Below are 25,460 nucleotides of genomic sequence, written 5' to 3'. Positions count from 1 at the left end.
GCTCATTTGTCTGAAATAAAATTCAGGGGCATTCTCAAACCAAGAGGACTTGAACGAAGGTACGAGTCATTGTTGTAGAACCCCAAGATGCCACACCACTCATTGAGTGACATCGAAACTTTGGTTCATGAAGTATCAAATCCCTCTCCTATTCCTGAACACGGTCTGACAATGTTCTTCAACGTACCAACAACTCCAAGGTCAATCGGTGATAGGATAAGGCGACTTTGTAAACAAAATATTGCAGCCCCACAATAGTAATAATCTTATTGAAGTCATTACCTATACCGAGATTATTCAAAGTGATGATGCATGCCCACTTCGTTGACTTCATTTCTCAGCGGCGTAGTTGCCTAAACTTGGCAAACTCCTCCTTCCCCTTGAACTTCATGCCTAGTAATTCATCCACCTCCCCCTTCTTGGACTAAGCGAGAAGGCTTCCATGGGCTTGTCCCATTGTGTTCATCTCTAAGAAATAATAAAGTTACATAAATAAAGAGTTGTTGATACAGTGATGATCCTCTACATATTTCATACAAAATAATTCTTCAAAATAATACTACAAAACATTGTCAACACAAAAATTTGTTGTCACAATACTATGAACTTAGATTGATAATGGAGAAGAATTGAGCAAAGGGTTGCAAAAATTATTGCAGGATCGGAGAAGAAACATTTAATAGATCAAAGTTGTGCGGGGAATCGAACCAAAATTGAGAAGGGGAAGAGATCTCCACATGTTTGTGAAGTCTTTAGAGGAAAAAATAATAGATTGATTTTTGTGTGTTATGATTGGCTCCTCCGAGAAGTTTTTAGGGGTTGTGTTGGTGGTACGGTTGCGGGTACGGTCTACTCGATGCGCCCCTAGATCCAACCAAGTTGCCATGTACATCATCTTGGTACGGGCGCCCGGTACGGTCGTGTCCGACCGTAGTGGTTGTTATAATTTCTCGTACTGGCTCTTCTTGCTTTGTCATTTAGTAAGTGCATTATGTACGGGCACGCCGGCCCGTATCACATATCGTTAAATTGTGTGGTTAAAATAATATTTTTGATTTTGTTGGTTAGGTTGATACGGTCAATGACGTGGTGTACCACAGCAATGCCCGTAAGTTATTGAATTGGGTTTTACGGAAAATGGTGCGCTGGTGGATTCATCGGTGTACAAACAACACAACACACGTGACACAATTCATCGAGCTTCAGGCTACCAGAGGAAAACCATACGTTCTGCTTGTCTGCTCTTGATTGATGATGGCGAGGGTTACAAGGTCTCCCTGATGGCCATGTCGTGATCTAGGTTACGTATCGTGTCTCTCCTTCCCCGTCGATCCCTCCTAGTCCTTATATAGGAGGTAAGGTCTCAGACTCTAGGCAGGTTACATGTTCGGCTACCCATGTATGGGCTTGTACTTGTGCTGCACTCCAGGTTCATGGACTTCGGTTGCTTATTGCGTTTTGGGCTTCATGGGCCTTCAGTTCAACCGCATCAGGTATGGTAATGGTGGGTACCTGATAGGGTATGCCCATGTCAGTCAGGTCATACGGTCATGGATGACCCTACTATTAATCATTAAGCCTTCTGATTCCTGTTGCTAATTAGTTTCGTCGAACAAAACACCAAAGGTATGGTCACCGAGTAAGGTCAAATCTGACCGTACCAGTGGTCGTTCGAGTTAATGTTACCACGAAATGACTTCTTCTCTCCGAAATTCCCCTAAGAACATGCAAATTTCGCCCCATACGGCAAATACACTATAAACTTTACATCAAATATATCAATTGAAATATAGGGAGTTTGTTACCTTGTTCTCCTCCTCTCTGTTACGATAAATTTGAACACTTTTTATTTAAGAACAATCTTACTGAACTAGAAGCTTTATACACATGGTTTTCCTCCCATGAAACGTTTTTGTTTCCAGTCATTTAGCTCGACTGCTGTGATGTTCATCTCTTCTTTACTACCTGGATTTCAACCCCGAAGTAGTTGGCCTTCAAAGTGATGATCCATGTATTATTGGTTTTGTTCTTCTTCTTCCTAGGGAAATTAACAAAAAAAGAATCTCGTGAGGGAAATTCAAACCTCACTATCCCTTAGTGGAAGTTAATCAAAGTCTTAATACTTCTTACAAATAGCCTACCCATAAAGATAGGCGTTATGGGATCTTAATGCATATAAACAATAACTATATCAATAAGTGCAGGACATTCTTTTATTTGACCAACAATATTATCTTTGATGCCTACCGCTTGTTTATAAGAAGAATCAGCTAGATGCAATTTCAGTTAGTCTATCAAATAAACTTCTAGGGATGGTTGAGACGCTTGCATCAAGATCACAAAGTCCAGCTATCTCATTTATTCCAACACTAATCTTAATAGCTGGTTCAAATGTATTATCTAGCTTAGCAGGTAATTTTTTAGATAATATTGCATATTCCATCTGAAGCTCACGTGCCTCGGCAGCTACTTGATTGATGAAGCTTCGTTAAACCGCCTCATTACCCGTTTGAAGGTATAGTCGGGTGCGGGTGCATAGATGTTAACTAGCTCTTCGGGCATATCATCATCCACACTACTTGTCGTCATCTTAAGATCTGCAACTAGGTTAGTATCAGGTTTCCTGCAAACTTGGCAAGAATTAGTCCTTGAGTATCAGCTATTTTACCCAATTATAGGTCTCTACAATTCTTGTCATACCCTACATATCATTCACTTCAGTTTGTATAATGAAAAGTTTTTAGATAGTTGTCCTAAAATAGATTCATCATTCTTAGTTAATTTAACAACAAGATTGTTATGCTTAGTCTGAGATTGCATAGAAGTTTTTTAAGAATTTTTAAGTGATTGGCGATTTCCATTGTTACGTTTGTTGTTTAAGTTGTTGGGAACTCTTTTGTGTGGTTAGGATAAGGCTTTTGATATTTGAGCTATAATTTTGGCTCTTCCGAGCATGATTAAAGTTACGTGTCATAAAGTCTATTTCTTCAACTTCAGCAATAGCGATGACATGAACTTGTATTTCTGATTTACCTTTGATGATACCAATAAGATCATGTACCTTCGTCGTGAGATCTTATTTTCTTTCTACGGTGACATAGTTCACCTTCTTAGCCGAGGATCTTTTCGCATGGCATCTTTATATCATTTCCCATAAATGTGCATCTAGCTGCAGTCTCAGGCATAGATTTGGGCATAAGATTAAGGGAATTATAAAATAAATGTAAAATTAGCCATCCTCCCATCCTATGGTTGGGACAGTTTCTTATGGGTTCCTTCATCCTTTTTCAATTAAGCACTAGTGGCTTGCGGTTTTCTTGTATAAATCATGTAGTGTTAAACTGTAGTTGCATTGTTTTTGTAGGTGGAAAAAATTTAGTCATAAATATATTACAACAATTATTCCATGAAGTAAATAAACGTAGTTTCGCATCAGGGTTAGCATATTTTATTCTCATCATCTCGCATATCTCACTGAATGTGTTCAAATGCATACATGCATCTTCGCAAGCGGAACCACCAAATTAGTTTTGCTGCACCAAACTTAGAAAGTTAGGCTTTATTTCATACTTCTCTGCAGTGATAGTAGTTTGAGTTATAAGTACACATAGATAATCGTCATTACGGGTAGAAAATTCCCCAACCTTATTCGCTGCCATACTTCTAATTGTTTTGTGTTTTTAAAAAGGAACAAATAAGTAAACTAAGAACAAAAAGGTAAACTAATATTTTTAATTTTTGATTAGGAACAATACTAAAAATAGTAACAAGAGAAATGAACTAAAACAAAAACAAAACTAATTAACAAAATCTCTAATGTCCTCACTTGGGATAGCAGTTCCTTCCCCGACAATGGCGCTAGAAAACAGTGATACGTTCGATCCGGATTATCAGATTTTAGTATTCTTCTTTTCCCTAAGAGACCCTAGGTTAATCAAATCAATGTGAAGATTATTAATGGTGTAAGATCACTGCAAATGAGACTTCATGACTTTGTTTAGTTGTCGTTTCACCGGACCGAATGTTTTATTTTACTAGGACATTTGCCCGTGCGTTGCCACAGGACAACAAAATTAGGAAAGAGACGTTGATCACAAAATAATTGACAAGGGATAAGGAGGCGATGGTCTTGTGTAGTAGATGAACAGATTCCTTCCTACTTTTTTCATACGTTTTGGGTTATTTGAAATAATGAAAACACACGTCTCAATTCTGAAAAACAATTGTAAGTACCCGCTGCAATTTTTTTTTGGAAGAAACACGGGGCCTTTATGATTCATCGTATGAAAATGTATGTGTATTGCTACGGGTCTAAATCCTAAGCCTGACTTGTTCTTCCTACCCTTCACGCCCATTCAACAACTGTCGTAGAGGTGCAATTGACTTCGCTTATGGTAATATTGTCTCTAAACTCTTTGAAAATGTCTTATTCATGTATTTAAAACTAATAGTACTAAATATTCTAATCCACTGCAAAGATAAATCTAATGAAAAGGTTTTAATGGAGTATAAGAATAATTTCATGATGACAACTATTATCAACCAGAGGCACCCCAATCGTATGGCACAAAAATAGCAAACAGTAGTAATGAAATTATATATTACCCCTGTTTCGAAATGTACACCTTTTTAGGAATCTAGCTTCCTAAAAGGCTTACATTTCGAAACGGAAGTAGTATAGTGCTTACTGATGTAGTATGATGATACACTCTCGAATTAAAAAAAATAAGTCAGCGATAAGATCACATCACCCATATACATGTGATGACCTATTCAAATCATCATCCTGCAAGATCATCCATACATGTGAAGACCTCGAAATTCATATGGTTGACTAACATGGGGCCATATGGAAAAGTGTGTGTAAATTTAGTCTCCAGTATCTATCAAAGCAAACTTACACAGCTTTTGAATGAAACAGTACAGCTAGGAATCTCCCATATTGGCTCCTATAGGACTAACTGGACTGCATAGACGCTGTAAAACAATATTGCTGAAGCAGCCTTAACCATAAAGATTATCTAAGGTACTGATTTCCTCTGCTCTCAGGCTGCATTCAACCACGATGTGCTCCTAGCCTCGCTCCTTCAACTCAGGTCAATCCATGAAACAGGCCAAACACAAAAACTTACATGATATGCTTCTAGATCTGAGCAAAAAGAGGAGATAATATTACTTACCTATGTTATGCTTCTCAATCCACCCAGAAAGAGGAGATAATATTCCTTACATATGTTAAACTGACGAATGTCGAGCCTGTGTAGATCATGGCACCCACGCAAAACTGGGACATATAACTTTTTTTGTTTTGTCCTAAATCGCTAGGTTCTCGAACCTTTTATAATAAGTGTTCCAATGAGATAAGCTTCGAGAATCATATCAAAGAAAACATGAATCATGGCAAATATCATCTTCCTGACATTTACAACATTTTGGGATACCAAACACATTCCAAGTTTCGGAGAAAACCGAGACGCAAAGGAAAAAACTTCGTGCTAAACATGAGAGCAGAAACTTAACAATAGTCAACATGGTGATAATTGCAAAGTATAGGTCAAATCTCGACTCACTTAAACGTGCATATCTGTACTATTATAACTTCAAACATCCTATTCCTATTCATGTATATCCTTCCATTGATTAAGTTATCGTAGTGGCCAGGTAATAGAAGACGCAAGCCACAATGTGTGTAGAGCAAAGCTCACACGGGTGTCTTTTTTCGGATTCTGAATAATTGTGTTACCTTCAGCACTCGAGTTAAACGAATCCACGATATGTATCTTCTCATTTACGTCTATAAGCTTGTTTGATTTGATTTCCAATAACTGATACGTATCTTTTTATTTACATCCATAAGCCTGTTAATTTGATTTGCAATACCTGGATTCAAAAAGTAATAATCAGTGGTTAGAAGACTTGTTTCAAAAAATCAGTGGTTAGAAGTCATGTTTCAGCTATGGTTGGAGATATTTCAGAAACACACTAAGCATAAGCTCTCTAACAATATCACAAGTGTACAGCATGCAGATGCCCTTGTGCGAAAGCATCCTCATTTCAACGGCATATAAATAATTGAGATATTCAATACATTGTTATTGACATCCACCATTATTGACATTCAAGATTTCAATGATTTGGATGATTTATGAAGGATGAGGTGAAAATCTAGGAGTGCAAAAAAAAAATGCAAGTGTATGTACTGCAAGGAAAGTTCAGGATATTTTAGTTCCACTCAATGTTGTAGTCCTGAACACCTCGTGAATGAGATTGAAGTGTAATCCTTTTCGCATCAATAGTCAGTAGTCACCATGTAAAAGAAGACCCATCTGATCCTCCAAAAAATATATATACAGTCTGCAATGTAAGCAGTACGTTCAGAACTCAATTCATTAATGTTAGCAAGAAAACTTATTTACTTTCCGGTTCCAAATTCATATAGATCCGTAGTGGATTCTATCTAATTGTGATCTGCCAAGGGGGTATGGGGCAAGGCCACTGAACAGAGTGGTTGCATGTGTTGTGCATAGTGCATAGTTTAAGCTACTTCTTTCTCAGGTTTCTATGCATGGCCATGAGGCTAATTGGTCCCCTTTTTATATACATATTTTGGAACCTCACATGTAAATCGAATTCCTAAATCAATGGGTATGATGATGTGATCACTGATCTTAACTCATCTATAAACTGCATCCCAAAATAAAATCAATCGCAATGGAGTTGTGCCACTGTGTAGGGTGGAGTCCTCGTCTTGCTGTATCCCTCTCTCGCCTGGTTGTATACATGATTTGGGATAGTTGGTGGTTTCAAAGTCTAGTCTTATCCAGAGAAAGTTCAACACGTGCCCCCTGATACAAGGGAATCTCATTAGAATAGCTAAATAGTTCAACTTTGAGTTAGCCATGGTAAGCATTTCATAACTACAGGTACAAAGGTGAAATCTGATATTCTTTTCTCAGTCATAGACAAAACTTTGTACAGACTTGTGGCCTCTTCTAAAAAAAGCTCCTGACTTGTTGTCTTCCTGAATAAATAAGCATAAGTGCATTTCTTAGTGAAAGAAAAATTTGCAATGTCCTGGAACACAACTTGACTAAGGAAAGAACAGGTGGCCAAACCCAGCTATCTAAAACCAACTCAACCAAAATACTCAGATATGTATGGAGCCTTAAAGCTTACAAATACTTATGTATTATCAAACCGATCGAGTGCGACAAACAAAAGAACCGTTCCAGATGGGAGGGTTGTTTAAACATGTGATTAACACCACTCCTGGCATGCGACACTAACGAGTTTTGGTGAGGAAACCGGAAAAGGATGGGAAGAATCAAGAAATGGCCTGCTGACCTTTTAAAGTTGAACAAGTCACCGCGGGACTCCATGGCTCCTTCAACATATCAAGACGATTAATTGTTCGTATTCAACAGCTATATCCTCGACACCAGCTGCAACATTCAGTAGTGGACTGTAATTGATCTGCAGAATTCAAGTAAACGGACTTGGGTTAGAGAACGGTGAACAAGGAAAAGGCAAACTGCAAATACGAAAGGTCAATAATAATTCTTTTGAATATCATGAAAATACCCTAATAAATTATTTTCAATAATTAACAGAGCAATAAATCCTGTTGCTACTTGTTACTGGATAGAAATTGCTTTAACATTCTCAAAGGGGAAAGCCGGATGGAAAACATCTGAATTAGTAATGCAGTTGTATCTATCTTTGGCAATGCCTTCTTCCATCTGCTCTTCTTATCCCTACGAGTCTCTACCCCTACCAAGAGCTGCCTTACAACTTATAAATGCAGCACCGAGAAGAAGAGAACATTACTGTAACTTGGTTCACCTATTCTAGGAACCCACGTACCCAGTGGAATTATGCATACTCGGTTGGTTTAAAATAGGCAAACTACCATTGGAGTTTTAACATATCTACGGATACCTAGAAGAAAAAGACATTCGCTAAGTCTGTGTTGCAATAAGCCGCTTATAGCTATACAATACAAGTCGTATTTGTCAAAAGATGCAGAGGCTGTAAAAGCTCAACTCGAAATGTTCGAAAGTAAGAAATTACTCCATAGTCTACTCCTAAACAAACAGAGAAAAAGCGAGACGAGCTTTAGCACAAGCAACACTTTATCCCTAAACGAGACATGTGAGCTACTCGTAAACAAATACTCCATGGTCTGATAAGCATCAATATTGGTTAATGGAGTACTTTTGGAATAAATAGAGAGCAGTTTGGGAATATATATAGTCCATGGTGTAATACAAATACAGATCAACATAGACTGCACAGAAAACAATCCTGCAACATTATTTTTGCAACTATGACAGCACTACCACATCGACACAAGCAAGTGGAGACTGTAGTGCATTCTATGGCTATCACTGACGAGAAAACGGTCCAGACCAGAGCAAGAGGGAGAAGAAGAGGTCCAGGAGGTGCGCGAGGTTACCAGGAACCCGTAGATGCCCTCAGATGGACAAGGGGACGACTGGTGGCGCCCGAAACAATGAAGAAGGCCGCCGATCTGAGCCAGTGTTGAGGACGGCGTAGTCGCTCCGGGGCTACTCCGGCTCCGGGAAGAAGACGTGGAGGAAGAAGAGCCCACGACGGACCCCCGCGGGCGGCGAATGGCGGCTCCAGGCGACGGCGAGCTTGACTATTTTCTTGGGGGTTTTCTATAAGGAAAACTTGTGCGTCTTCCTCGTGTATCCCTTCCCGGCTTTCGCGACGACGGCGAATGAGCGGGTGAGTGTGGCCGCTGGGGAGAGCGTTGTGTCGACGCCGAACGAGCGGGCGACCGGCGCCGCCTCAGTCATCGCGGGAGAAGGACCAGACTTGTCCAGCCTCGCAAACACCGGATCAAGCTCGTCCAGCGTCGCAGCTAGTGGATCAAGCCTCGCCAACACCGGATCCGGCGATCGAAAAGTCGAAAGCTTTTTACCGAGGAGGGCTCGAGCAATGGACTGATTCATTGAGCGGGGAGGCAAGAGATCATGCGATTTTGGAAATTACAAATCAGTAATCACAACTCGAGCGAGATTTGGGGAGGGCAAAAATTACTCAGGCTAAGATATACTACATGGAAAAGGAATTTACGAGGGGAATCAAGAAATCGCTGATTTTGGGGAGTCAACGCGGCCACCTGTGCAGACGGGGGGCGACGAACGGACGACAAAAAAACTCGATGTATTGGTACAGTGGGGAGAGTAGGGAATATGTTTGTTCTTTTTAAGTAGTGTAGATGTAGAATTTTTGGGAAGGGGATATTCCATTAATGTGGAGATTACATACCTGAGGAAGGTAATTCGTGAGATTATCATAGCGTGATTCTTTGGCTGATGATTCCTAAAGCGACCCACGCTGATTAAATGCGCGAGTGGATATTGTGGAAAATTTAGGACGACGAAAGTAGAGGGAGAAGGGGGAACACGTTCGTTCTTTTTAAGTAGTAGAGATTTTTGGTTTTATCAATAGATAGAAATAGGCTAGGGCCAAAGTTTCACATGCAGCTGTGCAATTGGGCCTCAGGAATGTGGCAATTGGGCCTCATGAATTACGGAAAATAACAAATGGGCTGGGCATATTTAGACAAATTCCAACAGTCTCTACCATTACTACACAAGTTTTTGTACATAGATTTCACACTAAACTTTTCAATTTTTTTTGTCCACTTGCCAGCCGCCAGCTTCCCCATTCGCTACCTGGGACTGCCGCTCACCACGGGGCGTCTCTGGCGTGCTGACATCTGGCACTCATCAACAAGTTAGCTCCCAGCTTCCGGTCTGGGCGCTACACATCTTCAACCGTCGGTGCCGCGGTTTTGTTTGGCGGAGGTCAGCGGGGGTCACTGCGTCTTCCCCTGGTTTCGGGTTTGCATGCGGTTGCAGTACGGGGACGGTGGGGGGGGGGGGTGGTATCCTCAACCTGCAGTTATTCGGTTGCGTGCTGCGATGCCACTGGCCATGGCTGCGTTGGGCCAGTAACCTTGCCCTTGGTGCTCGGTTCCTGGCACTGATGATCGTGATGTTGTCGACCTCCTTGCTGCGGCCTCCTTCATCCGCCTCGGCAACGGAGCTCGTGCTCTGTTTTGGACTGACAAGTGGCTGCCTGGAGGATGTTCGGTTGCTGAAACTTATCTAGAATTGGCAGCCTTTGCTCGCAAATCTGGTGTGACTGTGGCCCAACCTCTGCAAAGGAATCATTGTATAAAGAACATTCACGGAGGTGTGTCGACGGTTGCTTTGGGCCAGTACTTGCATCTTTGGGATTTGAACGGTACAATTCAGCTTGACCCCATCGAAGAAGACATGGTGATTTGGATATTTTCTGCCATGGATGCTTCCCTACAAGCAGTGCCTACAACCTCTTCTTTGTGGCCAACATTACCTTCCATGTGCCAAGGCTATTTGGAAATCCAAGGCCCCACCACGCTGCAAATTATTCATGTGGCCTGCCGTACACCGGCGCTGCCTCACTGCCGATGATCTGGAGCGGAGGGGATGGTCCTGCACAGCCACTTGTCAGTTGTGCCTTTCTGAACCAGAAACCTGCACTCATCTGTTCGTTCACTGCTCCTTTGCGGCTCAGGTGGGGCGGCAGATCAGAGGCTGGACGGCGGCAGATTTCCCCATCCCTGGTGACAACTTCTCAAGCACCGAAGACTGGTGGCTGCATGTCAGGAAATGTGCTCCCAGATCCATCCGCTGAGATTTCGATGCCATGGTCATCTTTGTTCATTGGCGAATCTGGAAGGAGCGCAACTCCAGGGTGTTTGAAAACACCCAGCATTCGGCGGAGGTTGTTTTTGAACTGATCCATGAAGATATTAGGCTTTGGTGTGCAGTTGGCAGAGTGATTGACGTGTGAGTTCAGGGAAGTTTGTCTCTCCCTGCTCTGTTGTCGAGTTCTTTGCTGTAGCTCTAAACTTGTGCTCCACCTCGGAGCTGGCTGTTGTAACTCTTGTTTTTTTGCTTAATTAAGATCGGCCTATGGCCTTTCGGCGAGTAATTGAACGTGTAAAGTATAATTAGCAGATTAAATGCATTCATATACGAATTTTATCACTTCAGCAGCATGTTAATCCTCCTGCGACGCTGGCCACTGTCCGCACGGCAAGCCTGCAATGCGGGTGGCCATGGTAGCTCGTATGGGTACGCCGCTCCTGCGTAGTTGTTCCTCTCGTGTGCCCGCTCCAGCTCCAGCGTGTCGAGGTCGACGGAGACAATCCAGTTCGCGTCCTCCCGCGGCTTCAAGAGGATGTACCTCGTAGTCGCCGCGACAATCTTTGCTGGTCGCTGGAAGTACGTCTCCACGTACCCCGGCAGCCCGCAGGTGGCCGCCGACAGCCTTACGACTTTCTCCGTAACCCACTCGGCGCTTCTCTGGAGCTTTGCAAACACCGTGAGGTCTCCATTGTTGACAATGCGCACGACGCGCAGCTCGGGACTGTCGACTTTGTGGCCGCCGATGACTCGGAAGGTCGAAGACTCGCCCGGCAACCCGACGACGGTATACGGGAAGGTCACGAGCGTGAAATCCAGGGTAGTCTCATCGAGAGCCAGCACCACACCCTCGCCCTCCATGCGCCAGTAGAGTGACGAACACGCGCGCCCGACGAAGCTGATCAGGTGAAACTCTGGAATGGGGCCGCCGCCGCTGCTGGCCGCGCTCTCCTGCCAGCCACCGTCGCTACCAGAGGTGAACACCCAGACGCTGGGAGTCGGAGTTTCGTAGACCACGGCGACCACCCGAAAGTTGGACATACTGATGCAGGAGCTACCTGTCTCGTCGACAGCAGCGCCGTCGAGCAGGAATAGGCCTAGGCACTGGGCATGGTACATCTCGTTCCAGCATAGGATCCCCTGGTAACGGCGTGTGAGCGGGTTGCACACGATGATGTCAGTGAACCGGAGCTCCGGTTGCGTCCTATACCACGCGTCATGCGGCCTCCTGTAGAGGAGGAGCAGGCCCCCGCGGCTGTCACCGAGCTCCCATTCCAGGTCCGGGAGGAAATCGAGGGCGAAGTGGCGTCTGTCGATGACATCGGCCGTCGAGGTGTCCGGCACGAAGGCCTGGTTGTTCCCGTCGGGAGGCAGGTCGTCATGGCTGGGGTCGACGATGTGGTAGTGTCCGGGGACGTGCGGGGCATGGAGGGCGCGGAACGTAGTGAGGAACGCGGTGTCCGCGGTGATGATCCGACGCCAGCGCTTGCAGGTGAACGCGGCGCGGAGGAGGGCGAGCGAAGAGCCGACGCGGAGGAGGACGAGCTCCAGTAGGTGGTCGGGGAGGTGGTGGACGCTCGTCGGCCCCGGCGGGATGAGCTCGGTCGTGGACGCTCTCTTGAGCTTGGTGTGGCGCCGGCGGTGGTGACGACGTGGTCCCTTGGTCGCCATCGATGGCGGACTCGGGATGCACTTGCTTACGGGAATGAATTGTCTTGACAGGAATGGGTCTTAAGTAGTGATTCAGTGAGCGGCACAAACGTGTTATTGACTCGTTAATACACTTGGCTATGGCGACGCGATTCGGAGCATACGCGGCTGCTTGCCTCCCACGGAACTCTTTTTCTTCGCTTTTTTGAGGGAAAAAGGCAACTTGCCACCCACGGAAACACTGGGTCACAAACTCACGAGGCACTGCGCTGCGCCCGAATAGAATAAATGACGTTTTCTTTAGACAGATGCAATAAAATACTTCATCACAATCTAATGTGTCTACTGTTTTTCTCAGATGGAGTATCAAAGGGGAAATAACAATCTCACAGGATCTCTCAAACATTTTGCACCACCAAAACATTTACTTTAACGGACATGCCCAGCCATATTGTTACAGTCCCGCGTGATCTCATCCATACTGCTATAGCTCTCTATTATCAATTTCCTCTTCACCAGTACACGAGTTGCAATTGCACAATAGCAAGAAACTGCTTCCCATTCAACCTGTGAACTGTCCAGGCTGTAACTGCATGAGATTAAGTAAATCCAATTAGTTGGGAGGTAAACACCCTGACTACCAAGCAAACCACACATGTGATACAGCATATGAAATTCTGGTAAAGTATCTATTGCTGTGACAATATATCGGATCATACTGTGATGGAAAGAGAAGGTTGAACCATGTGCACAACTAACATATCCATAATTTTCCCTAATCAATTTATAAAAAAGTATCAATCTACATTTGACACTGAATGGACGGAAGCAGAAGCCAGGTGGCCTGAAAATATCCCGATGAAACACTAATTTTCACCATCTACATAGTAGCAAAAATAGAAATTATTGAGTATCAGCGTATGTTTCTCTTAACTTGACACCAACTATGTTTTTGTTCAAGCCCCGCAACTGATACATGGACTACAAAGATTCACTGAAATGCAGGAAACATGCATAAATCGATAGTCCTTTGCTAAAACACAAAATGATCTTAGCATGTGTTCCTAATGCGCGTGTATCTTAAGGAGATGACACAATAAATAGTGACGAATTCAAAACCTCATAGTTCAGGCTTGCAACTTAACTAAAGAATAAATTCATAAAGTTTGGAGGAGGAGAACAAATAGACGAGAAAACTAGAATGTGATCTAACCGAGAGCTGAAGAGAGTAAATAATGAATTAGCTTTAATGTAAAATGAAGAACAACCACACAACCAAATGAAAATATTTGAACGGTTTGTTTATGCAGCACCTTTTGTAAACGTGGATAAAACCCAGTGCATGTGGTTTGTCCACTCAAAAGAAACGTACCTCATAAGTTGGCATATCTCAATTGCAAAAGAGATGTCCCCCTTGCTCCCCACTGTCATGTGCTTCTGGACTATACTGAAAATCATGAATCTGAAATCCAGTATGAAACAGAGGTTTGTGGATGACAAAACAATTACGAGAGAGATAGGTACCAACCAACTAACAAGATTATCTTTTGTCAAGGCTATATAGCCAAAGGCCGCATGGATAACAACCACCTTATTAGATATCAATTCATTATATGATATTTTTGATTTCCTGTTGCCAAGAACTCAAACAAAGAATACCCAAAAGGACTTGAAAGGACAACACTTCTTTCAGATATCGTGTACACTGAACCATCAACTCTGACAAGTCCAGTAAATCTCTTGTACTACTCCTACATAGAAAATATAAGTATATCCAGATTAAGCATTTAGGCATCTCACCAATTTGTCAAAGATTAGCGTCTGTTGGGGGTGAGCCCGGCCATCGGGATTCAAGCGTGGTCAGCGACGCTGAAGAACTAGCGCTGATGGAGGAGGGATCTCATTGGAGGCATGGAGGACGGTGGCGGAGAGAAGGCCGACGCAGAACTACAGAACGCCGGTGGTAGCAGGGGTCCTCATCGTTCTTATTCGGTGGAGACGAGGTCCGCCCCTCCACCTCCCTTGGCGCCTACCGCTGGGTCACCTGGCCTTCAACGAGTGCAGTTTGGTCTCCAGTCGCCTTTAGGAAGCAGAAGGAGGAGGCAGCCGTCGAGGACACCGGAGGGGAGGCAGGGTCTATAGCCGGCGGTGGGGATTCACAGGAAGTGAGGGAATGAGCTTTCCTTTTTGAGAGAGGATGACACTGAGCTGTGAGAGCCAGGAGGTGACGTGGACGCTAAAGGCCGTGTTAGCCTGGCCCGTAAGTTTTTTTTTCTTTTGCCTGTTGTTATACGAGCTTCAACCTTCAAACCCAAGAAAAAATAGTTTAAGAAAAATTTGAAATCATTTGAAGATTTTGAAGGGTTTATTTTGGCAAAAAATGATCCTCTGAACTATCGGCCATGAGGCATGTCGGGTTAAACAAAGTTCTGTGATTGTGTTTTATTGATATAATTGATATTTGTTTAAAATTACATATAAATTTTAAATTATTTTATTGGAAATTTATCAAATTTGGTGCCATTAAAAAAATCTGTAATCATGCAGGTCATTATGTTATCTATGGATGTTAAATTTCATGGAATACTTCACAGGGATATTTTAGTCGAGGACTCCTAAACATGTATATTTCACCCTAGCGTGATACTTTTTCCGCATTGTATCATTGTTATTGGAGAAGTAACTTTGATTACTGCTTTATTAATAGGAATATAGCATATTTTAGAAGCAAACAATCAATTATTTTAGTGAACTAGAACTGAATGATGATAATATAAGAAATTGAGACTTGAAAGATCATAAAAACGACATATTTAATTTCACTGATTGTATGATTGTGGATAGACCTCCTAAAAACATCAAACATACCATTAGAAGTTGGGGTCACCCACAATTATTGCTTCTATCACCATCGATTTAATAGATGAACTTTGTTTATACATCAACACGACTGATGATATCCCTTCACTTTGTTTATAACACCGTTGATGAATGTTGTTTATACATTTATATGATCACAAATTGTGTGTTGCACTCGCTTCTCACATGGCTGGGCATAAGAAACATTAAAAATGCTATCTAAAAGAGAAATAAGATTCAAAATAAAATATTTTTATTTTAGATTATAATACGTGCGTTGCACGTGCACCTTTACTAGTCTGCATAAAAGATTGAGATAGAAGGTAAGAAAAGAACGCCCGCCGGCCGCCGCCGTTCTCTTGAAATTCTACTATCTGCTCTAATTTATATTCTAAATTTTGATTAGTAGTTGTTATTCTTATTTATAGGAGCGAGGTTAACTGATTATGGGGCCTAAATCTGGTGCTAAGAAAAGAAGAAGAAAACAGCAAGAAGAAAAATTAATTAGATCATAGAGAGGGTCTATGTTTAAATATTTGAAGAGCAACACGAGCACTTCAAGCAATCCAAATGAGTTTGCGCTAGTTGTTGTGGGGGAACAAAATAATGTTGATGTAGAAGATGATGTCGGTACAGAGGATGACGTTCAGGTTAACGCGGATAGTGACAATGTAACTGATCATCATGATAAATCTGCTAGTGTTGATGATGAACCAAATCCAGTTAGTGTGGATATTTATGACCCGGTCTACTCTTGGTAACAAAGAAAGGGACATGATAGTGGATATTGCAAGGAATTGGCGCAGAAAATTTTAAGGTATCATGTAAATATTGTTATTTTTATATGAATATTGCAATTGGATATACTTAAAGTATTTATTTTTCATCATCTCATACATGTGGGTAAAAAAATTATAGTAATTAGTAAGAGGGGCCCAAAATTTTAGTTCCGCCCCAGCCTTCGAAATCTCAGGACCGGCCCTGCATAACACATCTCACTTTATTTCGAGAATTTCTTGGATCCATAAGATTGCAACATTTTTTCGAATCCACTACAAAAAAAAAATTCAAGAACCAAAAGAACAACATCACACTTGTGAACCAATAAAAGTCACAAGAAACACAAATAGCATACCAATCAGCTGCCAGGGAGAAACTTCAGCCTGTGCGTTAGGTACATCGACATGTATGAGGTGAAAAAAATAAAGAAACTTCGTCATGGATCACGTGCGGCTGCAGCGACCTGCAAGTTTCGTCCTCGCTTGCTGGAGCCGGAAAGTAGAGGAGTCAGCTCGCAATCCCAATCCCACTCGTCCCAAATTGGATATCGAAATCTAGCGACAGGATCGAGCGTAGCTGGGGCGAGCCCCCACCACTGAACTTTTCGGCCCAGCTGGCCATAGCCAGGACCCAGCATCCCAAGACGGCCCCTTCTGAAACCTACCTGAACCCCTCCCCCGCTCGTCTCTCCTCGTAGCGCCGCCAGGAGCCACTCACTCCCCTCCGCCGGACGTTTGTCGCATCTCTTGGTCCTCTCTCTAACCGTCAAGCGGATCACCGCCGGCTTCAATCCCCGCGTCAACCTTCGCGCACACCCGGGTGACCCACGGCCGGCCAGCAATCAGAGCAGTGCCTTCCCGCTGCCGGTCATCGGATGGTAGTGGCACCGCACGGTGCTCCTCTCGCAGGCGCGGCCTTCTCGCTGGACGGGTCGTCTGCTTGATTTTGCTCTGACTGATTTTTTCCCTTCTTTTTTTTCTTTTTCTTTCCTTCCCGTTCCATCTTAGCATGGATTTGTTGCGTGCTCCCTTCTGTCCTTGCCTTCCTTCGTTTCCATGATCTCCACTGGCCGCCACCGACGGTGGTACCAATCAATGGTAATTTTTCTTGTTGATTCCCCAGCTTGCTGATATTCCAGGCTACTTTGAACGTATATGAATCGGTGGAACTCGGTGTAAGAAAACGATGTGGGACTATTCAGCCTAGAACATTCGATTGGTGGTTGGCGAGGAGAGGTCACGAAGAGGACGCGGCCTAACACGGACGAGCAGGCCGAGTTTCAACTCGTGGGCGATGGGCCGCAGCTTCGCGAGCGGACGAAACGTTATAAACTGAACCGGTACGGTGGCAGCCAGCAGTATTATACGATTTGGTGGGAGGGCAAAACGGTCCAAAAAAACGTTGACGAAACTTTTTGGCAGAAACCTTAGCTCCTTTATTATTAGGTATAGACTAGCAGAAGTGCCCGTGCCTTGCACCGGGTTGATTTTTATTACAGAGACTTTATCTACTCTATATCACTTATCTGATGCACAATTAGGACACGATAAAACGCTATTCGAACTCTCCACATTAAAAGGAAAGAAAAATAGCAAGAACATGTCGATAGACCAAGCCAACATGACCAACATATTCACCGGGCAATAGCGGTCTTGGCGGCGGTAATATGAGTAGCTCCCTCCAAGCCACGGAAAGATCCCAGAGGGTAGCAAATTGGTGATTTCTCTGCTCACATGTTATTGACTTGTCAGGAAGTATTTATGGTGGAACTCTCCAGATTTCACTCTTCATGTTGATTTTATAAACAAATGCCATGTAATAATAATTTAAGAAAAGGAATATCTTCACAATTTGTTGTTGTTTACACACTCATCGTCTCATTTTCTCAGCCTACGCATGCTCATGTCTGAGAAGCAGTACAACTCGATCAGCTTGATTAGTTTCCATGTCCACGAAGTCGTTCATAGACTCTGCATTTAGAACGTTGTCGCGACAAGCTACTGAATTTCCTAGACTGAAGGGCACTCGCCGAAGAGATGTTCTGAAAAATAATTTTTTTTAATGCAGTATGGGTAGAAGTATCGATTAAGCCACCGTGGTTGAATGAATTCATTTGTAGTAAGAAGCCTTTACAAAAGCAGCATCAAAATGTGAAATTTGCATTGAGTTGACGCCGAACGCTCCCAATTTATTTTTCGAAGCCCTGTCTTGATCGATCCAGCAAACTGACGTGAGTAGGAGGAGGATGCAGAGTACAAATCAAAGTTCTCCCAACACTGATTGATTTTGTCCAGTTCATCTGATAACTGAACATTGTCTTGTAACTCTGTCAATTCAGTTCATTGCGTCAGCCCACAGGTGCTCAAAATTCAATTTTTCAGTGTGCAGTTCAGTACGTAAAGTCTTTTTTCTCAATGAAATCTTGAAAAGATCTGGCAGGAATGGAGCAAAGCTTTGCGTGAATCTTGAAAAAATTTCCAAAGCCAAGAAGCTTTTCATAGAATCGACACTATCTTGCATAATCTGGTAATGAATTCAGAAGAAATTCACGGTCTGACAATATCAGTTGCTTCGGTTCCCACAGGAAGATGGACACTTGACAATCGTATGGTGCCCAACACAAACAACATACAGCCACCGGACTACGTATCAGAATACAGACGGATGCTTAAGAATTGCTTTATCTCGACAGGCCATAGCCAACAGCAAAAAGGTGGAGGACAAAGCCATGCATCAGATCTGCTTTATTTATGGGATTATGGAATCGGTGCTAGTACACAATATTAAGCTAGGTTCCTGAACAACCAACGAAAGCAGCAGCCTACAAGCAGAGCCCGCCTGCAAGGAGGCGAGAATAGGCGGTGGCACCCACGGTGCAGGCCAGGCAGCGGCCGGACGGCACCCTGCGAGAGGCGGCGCTCCAATCGTGAGGGCCCAGCGGCGGCGGAACCCTCCTTTGCAGGATAGTGCGGACATCTCTTGGCTGTTGTTGGTGGCTTCAGGAGCGGTGCAGCTAAGGAGGGACATTCAGATTGGAGCGGATGAGCCTGATTATCTTGCTCCACTCGCCTAAGGCCTCGTTGATGGCCAATAACGTCGCCGCTGTCTTAGATTCTGCAGTGAAGTTTCACGCGGTGCTTTCTTTGAATACCTGGGCAGGGCAATCGCGGCGGCGGCATCTAGGAGCTCCCCTAGCTCCGGATCCGGCTTGACGTCAGCTTGGAGATTGGAGATTTCGCTTGGCAAAGAAGATCGTGTCCGGAGGAGCTCGCCTTGCCTCGAATCAACAACTTAACATGGGAATCGATCGCCAGAGAGCTTGATCTGGCCGTCAGGTGCTTGATCTGCTCCTCTGGTGAACATCACTTTCGCCGGCAGCAAATTCCGGCGAGCTGCCGCCTCCCAGAACCGATTCCTCGCGGCCAGGCCCTCTCTACCTCTCGTTTCGATTCCCTGCCAAGACCCGCCGGATTACAACCAGAACAGCCAAACAAAGCGGCCATGGAACGTGCACACGGTGCCAGCCGATCTCCACCGCTGGACAACTCCATCACAGTCCAACGCGCGGTCGATCTCAGCTTCTCTCCCCCTACGCCTGATCTTCCCCTGTTCTTCTCCACGGCCGACAACAGCTCGAGCCCTGAGCGAGGCAGGCCAGCCGTAATCAGCAGGGGACAAACGCTATCGATCCCCTTCCTGCCCCCTCCGATCTTGCTGTTCGATCAAGGAGATGTACCAATTTTGATTCCGTCCAGATCTGGGCTGATTGATGGAGTATCTCGGCGATTTCGACCTGGATTACCGATCGATCTAATGCAGGAATCGCTCCATATTTAAAGGCTCCTAGAAGGAAAGAAGAGGTGTTGTGCCTAGTCGGGACTCGGGTAAGGTAAATTTTTTGTTGGATCCGGTGGATGAGGGAAGAAACAGAGAAAAACACGGCCAGATTAGATCGGGAGTGCGAGAAAAGGATCCCGGTGGTCGACCGATGCGCGAGGAAAAAATATGAACGAATCGGTACACGGTGGCATCGTGGGTTATATGTGATTTGGTGGGAGGGCAAAACGGTCCCAAAAAAAGCGTTGACGAAACTTTTTGGCAGAAACCTTAGCTCCTTTATTATTAGGTATAGATATAGACTAGCATAAAACCCGTGCGTTGCTCCGGTGTCATATTAAATCGAAGGTTATACTTTCATATGTTTATATTTATGTGTCGATAGCTCTCGATTCGCGCGCAAACCCAACCTCCCCTCTCTCGTGATATTCTTCCTCCCGCTGCCACCCTACCGGTCCATGCCGCTAACTTGAGCGATACTGCCCAGTTCTTCCCGATGTGCCACACGGCGCGTGATTCCTCTTGTTTCTCTCTTCCTCGGCTACATTCGACCGTAGCTCGCCACGCCGCCACAGCTCCTCTACGGTCCGCCTTCTCATGCTTTGTTGCTAACAAATGGCAAAACCTATACGACACGCCGCACATCGCCGCGAGCGCTAGGGTCAGATGCAGTTAGGGGCTTTATTGTTTTCGTGCGTACGATTTTTTCTCTGGTGTGGTCCGATTTTGTTCAGTTTGGTCGGGCTTCTGTTTTGTTCGTTTCTTCCGGCTTTTTTATTTTTGATTTTGTTTAAAATATTTACCTTTTTTAAAAGTACAAATTTTGGGGGAAAATCATTTTAAAAAGTCGCCTAGATTTTCAAAATGCGCTCTTCACCTATATGGCAAGATCACTCATGTAACAACGGAAAACTTAATAAATTTCATTTTGGTGTAAGAAATACAGAATATGATCACACTTTTAGTACGCGGTCGCAATACAGCGAACCCCAACGGACCCTCGGAAATCACGATGCCATGAAAATATTGTGCTTATAAGCTCCACAGCTGATTAGTTGGCTGATGAGCTAATACAATATGATCCTAGGTCGCATGAGTACAGCAAAGTAGACTTCCTATAAAATGTCCTTTGGTCGGTGTGTATTTTCTCAACTGAAGTACTTTTGCTATTATATAAATGTTTATTTCGTTGGCAGCTCATCTCACAACTGGTCTGAAATTACCTAATAAAAAATGATCGCTGTAAATTGAACATGAGTCTGTATCTTTGGATAATAAATGCAAGTACTGCGTGCAGTGCAATGTCTGCACTGCGTGTCTGCGTCAGCACCGATTATACTAAACTAAATGGCATCTGATTATCTCACCACATTGGAGAGTAGTATCTGCTTAGCCTCGTTGCTGAAGCTGTCGGTGGGGAGCTGCTGAATACTCTCCGCATCGCCTGGAACCTTGGCAGCATCAGCGGCTCTGTCAAGGCCGGCCGTCCTTGCTCTGGATTTAGGCCTCGCACCCAGCCACGCTCGTCTTCACCTCGTGCTGTGTCAGCGAGCAGCACATGAGGACACGGGGATGGCGGCGCTGAGCCCTGTGATTCGCCGTGCTCTGAGGCTGCCGTGGTGTTGGGGCTGCCCGTAGTTCGATTGGAGCTAGCACCGGAGGCAGGCCGGCGACCGCTTTGAGTGGGCGAGATAGCTGGAGGCGCGGCGGGGGTCTCAGCAAGCGGCAAGTGAGGATTGGATGCACAGGGCCCTAGCCGGCGTCTTGTCGATGGGGGCGGGCGGGGCCCTACCGGCGGCGCGAGGCCTCACTGGTAGGTTCCCGCGGGAGCTTGCATCGATGTCGATTGGGGGATTTTTCTTTGTCTCCCTCCACTCGCTCCGCTCTCAGGTCGGGGCGCACAACCTCCTTCTTGGCTTGCTCTTCGCCTCTGTTCAGATCGGGACGATAGGAACGTGATCGTTGCGGTCGACGCCCTGCCGAGCCAGGTACATGCGCGGCGGCACCCACCCATCGGCGTCATCTACTCCTGCTCGCACAGCGTGGCGGGCTCCGGATCTGGCTTGGCGGCGGGATCGTGGGAGGCACGGATTGTGGCTGTTTTTTACACAAGAGAACGAACAGGTACAATGGCATTGCACAGTAATATGCGATTTGGTGGGAGGGTAAAACGGTCCAAATAAAAGTTGGACGAAAATTTTGGCAGAAACCTTAGCTCCTTTATTATTAGGTATAGGTAGCGAAAGTGCTTGCGTCGTTGCCGGAGAGAGCACGAACGATGCCGAACCGGCGAAGTGGATCTTGTGGGCGGCGGCAGTAGATTTTGGTCGGCTATCCATCTCTAGCGCTTTGTCCCCCGAAGTCTTTGCTTGCCGCTGAGACATCGCCAACGGAGATCGAGGGGAAACAACGATGAGCGGAGATCTGACCAATTTATTGGATATCCCCGAAGGGACGATCTGACCGGTTTATGTAGGAGTAGAACGTTGTAAATACGTGGGGCCATGCGTCGCTACGGATAGACCAAATGTTAAGCCTATATAATTAAGTAAAACAAATATATTTGTTATTAATAGCGAATATGTCCTTAAGTTGCTACCGGTTGATATTTATCGAGCCTCACCTACCAACCAGCGCCTCCCCAGCATCCACCTCGGGGATCCACCGACATCTATTTTTCCACAACAATTATGTTTATATTTTGATGGATTAATCTCAAACTTAATTCAAAGGCGGCAGCTTCTCTTTACCCATTATATTGCCTGGTGTTGAATAATTTTCCCATGAGACTTTTTTCTCTTTTCCATCTCCAAACTCTTAAAATTGATTTAATTTCACAATTAATGTTCATCGCGTTATGAAGCCAACTTTAATACTTTATCATGTGCAACTTGTATTTGTTCCGACCACACAAAAGACAGGCTCTACCGAGAGCCATGTCACCTCCAGTGCCCACTTTGCATGATTTTCGCTGACGATTTTAGTTAGACCTCTCGTGTATCTTGTGACCCATTGATACGAAGCAGACCCACGTAGGAGCGATCAGCGACCTTACAAGAAACCCAGCGACGACCGAACCGTTTTTCACTTAAGCGGTGGTAGGGTTTGTAATATACATGTCAACTATTTTTCCTCCATCGGATCCGGCTCCTTTTCTCGGCTGAGCGTTTTTTCCTTCGCAGTTCAATCGTATTTCTGGTTCGTTGTACTCCTTCTCTCGCATGGCATCCTCCATCAAGCCTCGCATCCTTCGCAGTCTCCAACCCAACTGTGCGTGTGCGTCCAAGGTCTTTGCTGCTCTTCGGAGCAACTCTCGCCACATCCTTTCCGTCAATCCATCCCGATTTGGGGGCTCTTCGGAGCAACTCTTGCCACATCCTTTCCGTCCCGTCCAGCAAGGCATCATCCATCCCGATTTGCTGCTACTTTTTAATTTCCGACTCACCTTGTGACAAGGCAATTTGCAGACGTATATAAACCGGTGGTACTTGGTGCAAGAACGCAAGGTGGGACTAAAACGTGAGTCTAATTCGTACGAATAGAACCTAGCTTGGTTATTTTGCAAATCAACGGAGTAAATTGTACAGGAGGTGCAAGGTTCTGGGCCGGTGCGTGAAGTGGGCCTTATTTTTGTGGTCACTCTCCATCCGTTTTTTCCCTCTGGCTAGAAGAATGCGATCAGATCTAGTAGCTTAGATCGTCTTGTACGTCACTTGTTTCCGTCGCCCAGAGATCCCATCTTGTACGTGTTTGATTCGATGGACGAAAATACCAGCCCGTTCGGGCGACGCGGCATCAACTGCTTTGGCCCACACGACAACCCATATTCTGATCCACGCGAGCGGGTTCGTTTGGCAGCCCATATTCTGATCCACGCGAGCGGGTTCGTTTGTTAGATGGGAGAAACATAACGAACGAACCGGTACTGGCAAAAGTGCGTAATATGTAGTTCGGTGGGAGGGCAAATCGGTCCAAAAAAAAGCGTTGACGAAACTTTTTGGCAGAAACCTTAGCTCCTTTATTATTAGGTATAGATATAGATATAGATTAAGTCGGTGTGGCTTGTAATTTGATCTTTATTTTATAAATTAATGAGACATAAATTATCTGCAAAAAAACACACACTAGCCCGCTCAGTACTTGGAACAGGACAGGGAAGCGATCCTGATGCGCTACATCCGGATCAAAGGCCGGCATTCGTCGGATGTTCTACGAACTACTACCCCCGATAACTTCGTCTGTTATCAGTTCAATTGGCTATGCCTCCATCGCGTCACAGGTTTGCGCCCCTACCCCAGATCCCAGGCGGCTGAACACAAGGCCTGATCCACGCCTGAATGCCATCCACGCCTGAATGCGAGATGCGGCGAACCGACGGCGGCTTTCCACCCAGCCCCGATGAAAATTCTGCACTTCAATCTTTGAGTTCTTCCTGCCACGATCTTCCTGACTCCAATCTGCAGTTCAGTAATTGGTAACTCGATATGAATCGAATCAACCAATATGTTCATTAGTCGACCAAATCATTCTTTTTCTCTTATTGTTAGTACTGCAGCGTATCAAAGTGCTTGTCGGTAATTCATGATTGTGATGTCCTGGTGGTGCCGTCAATCCATGATTAACAAGATATTTGGAAGATTGTGCTTCCTGGTGGTGCTGTCAATTCATTATTCACTTAAGGCACTATTTGTTTCCCCTTAGGTACGCTACTCTTCAGTTTTATTGATAAACCTGCAATTCATTATTCATGTATTGTTTGAGTTCATTCAGATATTTTTGGTTTATAAAACATGAAAAGTCATCAACTCTGAATGGAGCAATGCCCACGAATTGCTAAATGAAACATAGACAAGAAAAAATCCATATACTATAAGAAAAACATCATCTCAACTTTTTGACCAGTATAGTTCACATAGCTGTGAATTCAAGCCCAGGCTACAGGCCTGTCGACTACATTCATACAAACATACATACCAGCAAGATATTGGTAACTCCAGTTACATGACAATGTTGGACTACAATTTTGAACCATCCATCGTGAACAATCCGGCAAGAAATGGCATTAATATAATCAGCACTACACTAGGGGCTACAATTCTGTCTTGATATCCATTAGGTCGAAATTTGCAAACACCATATTTGCAGAATGATGGCTCCTGCAGTTTAGGAAAACTAGCTCTGAGTGAGCGAACTAATAAGCCTTGGACTCCACATATGAATATGTACATGGAAAAGACAGAGTGATGGTCATATATATATAGACTACTAGCACATGATGTGTATGATGCGCTAGTCACATACAAAGACAGAGTGCTAGTCAATATGAAAATAAAATATATGCATTTTGTTGTGTCTCTATGCTCTTCATGTTTTAATAGATTAACTATAACACATGATTACCTTAGGAAACAGCAACAATAACCTCGGTTGTTTATACATAGGCAGGTTCTCTTACTTGGACATGATCTTATGGTAACATCGGTTCAGAAATACACGTGAAATTGTTCAGTTAGCCACACTCAAGTGTTCATGTAGCTCGTGTATACTGAAACTATAGCCTCACACTTTCAATGGTTAACTATATATTCAAGACAGAATGGAATGCGA

General features: G+C 44.3%; 1 protein-coding gene across 1 annotated transcript; it reads right to left on the bottom strand.

The window, feature by feature from the left end:
* Nucleotides 1-11,036: 11,036 nt before the first annotated feature.
* On the bottom strand, nucleotides 11,037-12,398 carry LOC124651365. The gene has a single exon (XM_047190462.1). The coding sequence runs from the start codon at nucleotides 12,396-12,398 to the stop codon at nucleotides 11,067-11,069; it is 1,332 nt and encodes a 443-aa protein (XP_047046418.1). The 3' UTR covers nucleotides 11,037-11,066.
* Between the last annotated feature and the right edge of the window lie 13,062 nt (nucleotides 12,399-25,460).

Source organism: Lolium rigidum, chromosome 5 (assembly GCF_022539505.1).
Source record: "Lolium rigidum isolate FL_2022 chromosome 5, APGP_CSIRO_Lrig_0.1, whole genome shotgun sequence".
NCBI classification, from domain to species: Eukaryota; Viridiplantae; Streptophyta; class Magnoliopsida; order Poales; family Poaceae; genus Lolium; species Lolium rigidum.
This window is presented reverse-complemented; position numbering and strand designations above follow the sequence as displayed.

Coding starts and splice junctions, on each gene's coding strand:
- LOC124651365 (XM_047190462.1), bottom strand. CDS start 12,398: ATGGCGACCAAGGGACCACGTCGTCACCACCGCCGGCGCCACACCAAG.